General features: G+C 38.7%; 2 protein-coding genes across 3 annotated transcripts; both read left to right on the forward strand.

The window, feature by feature from the left end:
* The first annotated feature begins 2,248 nt into the window (after positions 1-2,248).
* LOC114449148 (CD209 antigen-like protein E) lies at positions 2,249-5,031 on the forward strand. 2 transcript variants are annotated; one of them, XM_028426576.1, is made up of 7 exons: positions 2,249-2,404; positions 2,939-2,998; positions 3,289-3,411; positions 3,849-4,025; positions 4,120-4,283; positions 4,406-4,521; positions 4,598-5,031. In XM_028426576.1, the coding sequence occupies exons 1-7, from the start codon at positions 2,338-2,340 to the stop codon at positions 4,725-4,727; spliced, it is 837 nt and encodes a 278-aa protein (XP_028282377.1). In that variant the 5' UTR covers positions 2,249-2,337; the 3' UTR covers positions 4,728-5,031. The 2 variants fall into 2 exon arrangements, with proteins under 2 accessions (XP_028282377.1, XP_028282376.1); XM_028426575.1 differs by having other exon boundaries at positions 2,252-2,404; positions 3,723-4,025.
* A 975-nt stretch (positions 5,032-6,006) lies between these two features.
* LOC114449153 (CD209 antigen-like protein C) lies at positions 6,007-7,924 on the forward strand. The gene is made up of 7 exons (XM_028426585.1): positions 6,007-6,094; positions 6,642-6,713; positions 6,803-6,889; positions 7,033-7,215; positions 7,316-7,479; positions 7,579-7,691; positions 7,768-7,924. Exons 1-7 carry the CDS (start codon positions 6,052-6,054, stop codon positions 7,895-7,897), a joined length of 792 nt encoding a protein of 263 aa, XP_028282386.1. The 5' UTR covers positions 6,007-6,051; the 3' UTR covers positions 7,898-7,924.
* Positions 7,925-10,038: the final 2,114 nt, after the last annotated feature.

Below are 10,038 nucleotides of genomic sequence, written 5' to 3' on the forward strand. Positions count from 1 at the left end.
ATTTAAACTCACTAACACTAAGTTTCTCACAAGCGCACAACCCGTCCCCCTTCTTCTGCACTGTCTAACTGCTATTTTAGTTAATGAAGCATAGTATTGATGAAAGTGACTGTTGTGTGTTAACTCTGTGATCTATTGAAGCAACAGGACGTGTGTTAACAAACTTCCTTTGTGTAAAGAATGACAAAAAAGGCAGCAATATAAATACTGTGGTGCTCCCTCACTTGGGAGAGATGCAACAGGTGAGAGTGGAGCCTAAATACACACCAATCAGCCACATTAAAACCACTTTACATGGGTCAGATGTCATTAAGCACCTACCTAAAGTTGTCTAAGCTAGGACAGTTTGAACCAGAGAATCTCATTGCTTCTGTGGCTGCAGACCAGTCATAATGTCTGTGGTGATCCATCCACCACAGAAAAGACCCACAGTCATAGACAGTAGATGGGCATGAGTGCCAGACATGGACCACTGAGCAGTGGAATCCAAAGATGGCTGCAGGACGCACTGTTGGAGGACAGAAGTCAGGGGCAGAGGGATGCTCTGCTGGTACATGTATCACCTACATAAACATGCTGAAGACCACATGCAGCCCCACATGACAACAGTTAGGTGTTTTTAATGCTGTGGATAATGAGGTTTTAGCTGTCTTCATTATGGTCTGATGATATAGGAATTTTAATTGCATCCAACTTAGGTTATGACAGAAAGAAAAAACAATGAGTGCCCCATGAAGTCCCATGTGTTTTTCTTTGTTGGCTTCATTTTTGCTAAATCAATAATGGCATGGTGACAAACTAAGCCCCAGCATATGATGACCTGGGTTATATTACGTTTTTATACACACACACAAAATCCCATGAAGAGTTCCCAACTTGTGAACATGATTGTATATGCATCCATCCATTTTTGTGGTTTAGTCTGCTTTATTTAATGTTTGTTTTCATGGCTGGTCACTAATAAATGAGTCCTTTTGATCATATTTTATTATGGCAAAGTTGAAAGTAAACTCTGTCAACATCTTCAAAGCAGAAGTAGCTTCTTTAGATTCAATTTTCAGACTGTTCCAACCAAAACTACACATATTTACACTCCCCCTAAAAAAACAATACTTCAATTTCCTTAAAAAACAAAATGGCCGTTCTTTCCAGTTGATTAGTCTTTATATGTTTTATCCACAGTAGCGGTCTCCAGTCCAATGCTGGTCAACCCAAAAAAAGATAATCCACATAAAAAAATGAAACAAAAAAGACTGATCACTTTTCCCTTATGGTATACCAGCAAACAGAAAAACCCAACAAAACTAGAGCAATCTCATTGATCCTTTTGCAGCTCCCTGTCAGGGAATCAAACCCCAGCCTTCCGGGCGGAAGGCAGCGGTACTATACACTGCATCATCCAACAGACCTCGCTGTGTTTGCTGTCTGTGGAGATGACATGTGTCATCTCCGTGCATCCCCAGGGCCGTAACCAGAGCTGTGAAATCGAGTCACAATGGACTTGAGTCTAACTTGAGTCACTAATTTTATGTCCTGAGACTTGTCTTGATAAAATGTAAAAAGACTTGCAACTGCCCTTGGACTTGACCCTTATAACTTGAAAAGACTCTTTACCCAAAACCTGAAAGAGAGAAGTATGTTATTGTTTTGTTTATTTAGAAGTTAGCACGTGCTAATCAATTTGTTTTATTCGCAGTGCAGCACAGTCTCTCTCCCTTATGCACACCTATGTAGGCCTACGTGTGTGAGAGCACACAGTGCGAATCCAGGAATCCAGGAGGAGCTTGCAACAACTTTGCAAAAATGAGTGTGAAATGGTCAACAACAAACGAAACACACCGTGACGCAACAACTTCCAAGTTTGTTCATCATTTCAAAGAATGTTCCCGTAACAAGCAGTTCATGTGAGGAAACCCACCAACATGTCAGACCTGAAGCTACTCTGTAGTGAAGAAAGGGCTATAATTCCTCCAAACCTTTCTGGTTGACTGAGCAGCGTCCTACAAAAAACATTGGTTGCTGCTGTACAAGGAGTCACAGATGATACCGACAGCAAAGGTTCACATACCTCTGCAACTTACACATCTGTAACATTGGGTCATTTTCTTAAACAAGGGTCATATTTATGTAGAAATACAGGAAATTCTAAAGGGTTCACAAACAAGCAGCACTGGAAGTACTGAGCCACTCTCTGATGCAATTGACTTTCTCATTTACTTCCACTCTTGTGAGTTCCAGAGGAAACAACCACTCCTCTTCTCATCTTACAATGTTCTGTGGTTTAACTGTAGGGTACTTCTCTCTCCAAATCAGATCAGACTCGGAGGGACTGCAGCAATGGCCGAGGAAGAGCTTAACTATGCTTCAGTTGTATTTAGAAATAAAAACTCATCACGATCAGAAGGTGAGTGGAACTTTGTTTTTCACATAAACATTAAACATTTGCAGATGGTGAACATTTTACTGTAAATTCTAAATTAAAGCAAAAGTTGCAAAAGGGTTAACTGTTAATAACAGTTGCGCTGTGTGTGAACTTTCCAACTAAAAGCCCTGATCAAATACAAAGGACCTTTTTTATAGGGTAAGAGCTTAAATTAAGAGCTTAACCACAACCAGCTCCACCTGACTGTTGTCATGTGCAGTATAGGAACTAACCTCTGATCAGAAAGAGCACAAATTATTATCTGCTGCTTGTGATCTCCAAGCATGTCGTCTTCCTAAATGTGCACATAAATGTAACAGAGTGTTTTTTTGTTTAGTATTTTCAATGTATGCAACCATCACTAGAAATGACAACATACCTGTTCTTACTGAAACAACAGGAGGAAGAGTAATGAACTGCTTTCCCATTAAATACCAGCTTTCCCCCTTTTTCTGCTATGATATATATGTATATATGTGAGATTGATCATTCTGTGTTTTTAATTTAACCTTTCAGTTAAAAAAGAGGAAGACACTGTGTATGATCAAGTCAAAGTGCGCAATGATGGACAAACTGGTAAGATGAAAAAAAACTTCCTACTGTGCACCTTGGAAGTCACAGACTGGTTGGGAGGCGTGGCTTTGGGGTGAGATCCAAGAGAAAGGGGCGTGTGTTTACTTTCAAAATCTGGCTGACTCTCACTGAGTTTTCAAAATCTCCTACCCTATCTTTAATAATAATACTACCTGACATGCATTTTATTTTATTTCATTTTTTTCTCTACTACAACACAAACTGCAGTAAAATTCTACACACCTTCTTATCGGCTGCTTAATCTTCATTATTGACGTGTTGTTCACTCTCAGCAAAACTTGTGCCAGACAAGAAAGCAGATGGCAGACGTTTCCAATATCAGCACTTGGCCTGTTGTTTGGGGGCGTTGTGTGTCATTTTGCTGTTTGGTATCATTGCACTCATCGTCATCTACGGTAAGTACGCACAACTGACAGTCTGTGCATGTACAGCTATCGTTCGTTTATTTGTAATCATTTGTTATTCACAATTGTAAAATAGCTAGTAGTGAATGTACCCATAAACAATAATATTCACATTCACACGTTTTCTATAGACACACATAGACATAGCTCTGTCCAGCTGTTGGCCTTATAATTATACATTCTTTATAAGAAATCCGCACACACGTACACAAATTAGAACGGCAGGAAAGAAGTTTTCTAAAATTGACAAAAGCAACGCTGCATTATTCCTCATTCTTATGAAGCTAATGTTCATTTTGCAGTTGCTACATTAAATCCTGATGTAACTCAGCTGGAAGAGTTAAAGCACAACCAAACAGTCCTGATCACAGAGAATGAAAACTTGAAGAGGGACAACAAAAACCTGACCCAAGCCTATACTGTCCTAGACAACAAGGTCGCAAACCTGACTGCAGAAAACCACAACATTCAACTGAAGAACCAGCAGCTGGAGATGGACAAAAAGAACCTAACAGCACAACTGGAGAACAAGGAGACAGCAGAGATGGAGCTCAACATCAGTCGAGCTCAGTGGACCTATGATCAGTACTGTAAGATAAATGCTGGTATGTTCAGATCTGAATAATTATCAACAAAGATAACCAATAATAATATCAGCACACAGAGATGTTGGTTATTAGTTGGTCTCTGTTGTTTCAGGAGGAAAGTGTCAGGGTTGTCAGAAGGGCTGGCTGCTCTCTGGGTCCAACTGTTATGCTGTTAATAACGCTGAACCTTCTAATCAGAGAAGCTGGGAAAAAGCTCGAGAAGACTGCAGAGGGAAGATTTCAGATTTGGTTGTTGTAGTTAATGAAGCTGAAAAGGTAACTAGAAAACACATGTATATATTTGACAGTCTATATGAAATGAAGTCCTTACATCACAGTTTGTTTATTCAAATCAAATATTTAAGTGTTCCTGATAACTTTCTCTCTGTTGTCCTCAGAACTATGTCAGTTCTATCAGTTGGCTCATAGGAGGAGTAGATCCTGGATACTGGCTTGGTCTGAGAGTTGAAGATGGGAAATGGAAGTGGGTGGATGGAAGTGATCTGACTGATCTGTAAGAGACACATTCATGAACACTTTGAAGTGTAAAAAGTATCAGACTTTATTTAATTGTCATGTTTATTCTTTAGCTCCTGGATACAACAACATCCTGCAACTGAAGGTCAATGTGCAATTTCTCTCTCTAGTAATAAATGGAAATCAGTGAGCTGTAATGAGAAGAAACCATGGATCTGCAAGAAGAAGGCTTTAACTCTTTAAAGACTGCAGTCAAACTGAAAAAAATAAAGGACCGTCTGTAAATATAACATCTACATAAGTTAAACTTTGACGCTTTGTATTGGAGCAGGTTGATGAAGGGACCAACCAGGTCATCAGTGTCCTATCTAAAAGGAACATTTGTTGCTGCCAGCAGAGGGCGCAGAGTCACTTCCCATCTACATGTTCATGAGCTTTTTGTCTTTAGTATTTCTGTCTTATGAAAAGAGGTTTTTCATATCCGGTCATGTTATCTGCCTGTAAAGAAGATAATGTTTGTTTTAGTAAATAAAAATGCTACACTTTGCTGATGTTTGTTGATTCTTTAACAAGTGCTTTTATCTACCAGCAAATGTAATGAGTTTGCCTTATTTTTTAACAACAAAGTTTAAGGCCTTAAAACAACATCTAGTGGAAACTCGTCTCCTGTGTGTCAGGGGTCGTCAGGAGGGAGGACACAAAATGCAGAGGCACAGAGCGGTTGCAGCTAACAAAACACTCCTTTATTCAAAGCCAGGAGGGCAAAACAATACAAAAAATCAAAAATCACCCTTAGCGTGGTAAAACTACATAAACAGGCACAGGGCGTAAAAAGGCAGGAACAAAAACTTAACAAGAACAAAGCAACTACCTGGAGCACCCCGAGGTCAGGCAGAAGTGCATGGCTTGGACAAGACTTAGAAACAAACCTTACACCGGACGAGACGAACTAGCAAAGACAGAGGGGAAGACACAGACTATATACAAAGGGACCAGGGAAGACAACGAGGCACAGGTTGCACACATTAGGGCAGGGCAGGTGATCACACAAGGAGGGAAAACACAGGAAGTAAAACACAAAACAATACACAGGGAGGACAGGTGTACGTGTACAAGCATATAACCTTTTAAAATGTTTTGTGTGTTTTCAGTAACTTTAGCATTGATATTCAAAGACATTTAGTGTATTTAAATTCAATCTAAACAATATGTAAGGCTTTAGGAACTGTGTTAATTGCTTTTTTTGCTAATATGGTGCAAAATAAAGGGTCAAAGAAGACCAACGAGCTTAAGTTTCCTCCAAATCACATACAGGGGATGAAGGGGTAAATATGTTTCTCTCTGTGTTAGTGCTGTCAAGACAGACAGACAGCAGACAAATTCAAATAACATTTCCATAGTGGCAGTGCAGCAGCCACTAAAAAAACAACTCTTTCAACATCTTCAAAGCAGAACTTAAAAACCCCATGCACTGGTGAAATATAAGTTGGGACATTTCTAACATTTCACCATTAGATTCGATGTTTGGTCTTTGTATTGGTGCTGAATTTGAAACCCAAAACCAACAATGGCTGCTACTTTTAAAAACCCAAATGTTTCTTCTTCTGCAGGTAAGTAACTTCAAACTTCATACATGTTTTCTCCAAACATGGAGGTGAGGAAACCTCAGTCATACTTCCATGCATACACGATATATATATTTTCTCTTTTTTGGCTATATTTTTGCTAAATAAATAATAGCACAATGAAAAAAAATGATATGGTGTTGTTCATGTAAAGTAATTTGCCTAATGTTACGACCCACTGTATGATCCAACCATTTATAGAATGTTTGTACAGTAAAGGAAAAAACTGAATTAAAGGAGGAAGAGGAAGAACTTTTGAACGTAACTGTATATACATCTACCTGATTTTGAGGTTTAGTCTCCTTGTTTAATGTTTGTGTTTACCTGTTAAGAGCTGTTTTGTTATTGTGTGTGATTAATTATGTCAACATCTTTAAAGCAGAAGTTGCCTCCTTAAGCTCAATTTTCAGACTTTAGTTTGATGGTAAAGCAGTGCACTGTTTGTCTTTTTAATGAGATGTTTTACATGACCCACAGAAATGTATTTAGATTAAATGAAGAGATCGTAACACTGGATCTGTACATGTTTCAGAGGAAACCCCGGAAGAAGCTGAATATTATAATGTAACAGTATGCACTGGGAAGAAACTGGAAGACACTTCAGGTACACTCATCAACATTGAAGTTAAATGTGACATTTTGTGAAAGTTTTGAAGGAAACGTTTTGTTTGTTCTTAAAATGTTTTCTCTCAGATCAGAAGTCCTCCTCCACTTCATGTGTTCTTTCAGTCGCTGTGTGCTGGCTGACTCTGTTAGCAATCATCATCCTACGTATCTACTGTGAGTAAACTCACTCTAAAGTATCTGTGACACTGTGAACAAACATGTACATACCTCTGCTCTGATGGACTGATTCTTATTTTCAGGATCTCTTGACTCACATTTGTAGAGGTTGCTGCATCTTTATGTATGTTTGACTACAGTTACTGCTGTCATTGCTGAAGACAACATGAGGCTGACTGCCGAACTCCACAACCTTCAAATGAAGAACCAGCAGCTGGAGAAGAACCTCACAGATCTACTGCAGAACAAGGAGACAGCATGGAAGGAGCTCAACATCAGTCGCTCTCAGTGGACCTTTGATGTGTATTGTAGGAGAAATTACAGTATGTTCAGATTGAAATCATTTTTAAACAGAAGTATCCAGTTTCAGTATATCAATAATACCGTGTAGAGGTGTTGTTTATTAGTTGTTTTTTGTTGCAGGAGGACAGTGTCATGGTTGTCAGAGCGGCTGGGAGATCTACCAGTCCAACTGCTATGTTGTTATTAACCCCGAACCTTCCAAACAGGGAAGCTGGGAAGAAGCTCAAGACGACTGCACAGAGAAGATTTCAAATTTGGTTGTTGTGGTTGATGAAGCTGAAAAGGTTAAAAAAAAAAACATTTTCCGATTAAATGAAATGTATAGACGTATTGTCTTCCCCTCACAGTGTGTTCATTCAAGATAAATATCTAACTGTCCTCAGACATTTGTCAGCAATCACAGCTGGGTCATTAGAGGAAATGATGGATACTGGCTTGGTCTGAGAGTTGAAGATGGGAAATGGAAGTGGGTGGATGGAAGTGATCTGACTGATCTGTAAGAGACACATTCATGAACACTTTGAAGTGTAAAACGTATCAGACTTTATTTAATTGTCATGTTTATTCTTCAGCTCCTGGATACAACAACTTCCTGCAGCTGAAGGTCAATGTGCAGTTTCTGTCCAAAATGAAGGATGGAAATCAGTGAACTGTACTGAGAAGAAACCATGGATCTGCAAGAAGAAGGTTTTAACTCTTTGAAGACTGCAGTCACCTGCAGAAGGTTAGAAGGGAATGTCTGTAAACATATCAGCAGGTCATTCAGTTAAAACAATGTATGAAGACTTCCTCAAGTTTTTGGTCAACATTGCAGGTCATGAAAAGTGACACAGCAGGAGAAGATGTTGCAGACACTAACCTCAGTAAAAGAACATAATCCATTGGTAGTGCAGGGCATGTTTCTCCTGATGTGCTTACAGCTGTGAGGAGAAAGGAAGAGAAGAAAGAACACTGCAGCCCTGAAACAGTCTGAGCATCACTCAGAGAAGCTCAATGGAAATGTCTAAAGAGTCCTAACTATGTATGTCCTGCATGTTCATTTAAACCTCTGTCTCACTCTGGTTAGAAAACATAGACAGCTTAAAACACAATATGTATTGTTGCACTGTTAATGATCATGTTTTTCTAACATACTGTAAATATTAAAGGTCACAGAGGAAAAAAGAGCTTTAGTTTTGCCTATATGTTTAACTCATATGCAGGCGATGAAGGGTTAAATACGTTTCTCTGTGCCCTGTCTTACATCTCCTTATATTCCTTCAGTCTGCTGTTTAAATGTTTGAGTTCATCATCACTGATCACTAACTACATGAATGCTGTTTGTTCACATGTTAGTGCTGTTTGATCTATTGTGGGGAACCATTTTTGTAAGTAAGTGCAGCAGCCACTCACCAAACAACTCTGTCAACATCTTCAAAGCAGAACTAACACCCACATCCTTCTGTGAAATATGAAAGTTGGCACACCGCTTTCTTTTCACACCACCCAGTCGGTCCATGTATGACCTGGGTACCACAATTACAGTGGCTGCACTTTGTTGCTGTTTTTCATGTATAAATTCTTCATTAAAACTGGCAGATCAACATTTAGGTTCATGACAAATTAAATAATACAACAAATAAAATAAATAATTGTCTTTATATGCTGCTAACAAGAGCTTCAAAGGCTTCCCATCTGTGAATGAATGGTCTGTTTTTAAAATTCAAGACAGACTAATACATGAACACTGTCTGCTCACATGTTAGTGCTGTTTGATCTATTGTGGGGAAAAATGCATGCAGACTGTTGGAGCTTCAGAGTAGAACTAAAAACCACACACTGATAAATATAGAGGTGACTGACTGTACACAGTAACATTCCTCCTTTAGACTTTAAATTGAGTTCATCTAGATTGATCCTGAACTTAAACAGGATTTAACAGACAAACAACAACAATGTAGGGAATAGTATCTTATGTCCAGACTGAATAATTATCAACAAAAATACCAATAATAATATCAGCATACAGAGATGATTGTTGGTCTCTGTTGTTTCAGGGGGACAGTGTTCATCTTCTCAGTGGGCTGGGAAATCTCTGGGACCTGATCAGTGTCCAACATGTCACATTGTTGCTGCCAGCAGAGGGCGCTGCATCACTTCTCAAAAACATGTTCCAGAGCTTTTTCAGATTCAGATTCAGACAACTATATTTGTCCCCGAGGGGCAATTTAAGGCATAAGTGAGCAGCTTGACATATAAAATACAATAAAAATAGATACAAAATATAAAATATGAAGTATGTACAGGTTGCCATGTTATGTCTATCCAAAATGTCCTTAAACAATGTAAACATATAGATAAAGTGAAATGTAAGCAGAAACCAGTTGTTTCAGGGAATATATATGCAGTTTAAAGCTGAGGTAAAATAGGTAATAGGTAATTTTTGTCATATGTTTCAATTAAAGCATCAAAAGACATGCAAAAAAATAGAATGGTAAATCCATGAAAATGATCAATGATATCAATAATAAAGGGAGCCATTAATCCATTCATTATAAAGAGATGAAAGTTAAAAACTTACAGTATGGGTGAGAGTGAAGAGTCATTTAGAAGCCAGTGCATGCAAATGTTTGTGTCCATAACACAATCACAGCACATGTGTAAAAATATTATAAATTCTAATTCTAATTCATTGGGAGCAGTTAAAGAACGTGCAGTGTATTTCAGATGAGTTCCTTCTTCTTTTTTTCGCCAGATCCTTCCTTCACTCAGTCTGTGCTACCACCTGCACCGTGCTGGCTGACATCATTGGTGGCTTTCTCCCTACGTATCTACTGTAAGTGTAAAGTCAATTCCTTTATGTG

The sequence above is a fragment of the Parambassis ranga genome, chromosome 16, assembly GCF_900634625.1.
Source record: "Parambassis ranga chromosome 16, fParRan2.1, whole genome shotgun sequence".
NCBI classification, from domain to species: Eukaryota; Metazoa; Chordata; class Actinopteri; family Ambassidae; genus Parambassis; species Parambassis ranga.

Coding starts and splice junctions, on each gene's coding strand:
- LOC114449153 (XM_028426585.1), top strand. CDS start 6,052: ATGGCTGCTACTTTTAAAAACCCAAATGTTTCTTCTTCTGCAG. Junction 6,714..6,802: donor GAAACTGGAAGACACTTCAG/GTACACTCATCA, acceptor GTTTTCTCTCAG/ATCAGAAGTCCTCCTCCACT. Junction 6,890..7,032: donor CATCATCCTACGTATCTACT/GTGAGTAAACTC, acceptor GTTTGACTACAG/TTACTGCTGTCATTGCTGAA.
- LOC114449148 (XM_028426575.1), top strand. CDS start 2,338: ATGGCCGAGGAAGAGCTTAACTATGCTTCAGTTGTATTTAGAAATAAA. Junction 2,999..3,288: donor GCGCAATGATGGACAAACTG/GTAAGATGAAAA, acceptor GTTCACTCTCAG/CAAAACTTGTGCCAGACAAG. Junction 4,026..4,119: donor GTACTGTAAGATAAATGCTG/GTATGTTCAGAT, acceptor CTGTTGTTTCAG/GAGGAAAGTGTCAGGGTTGT.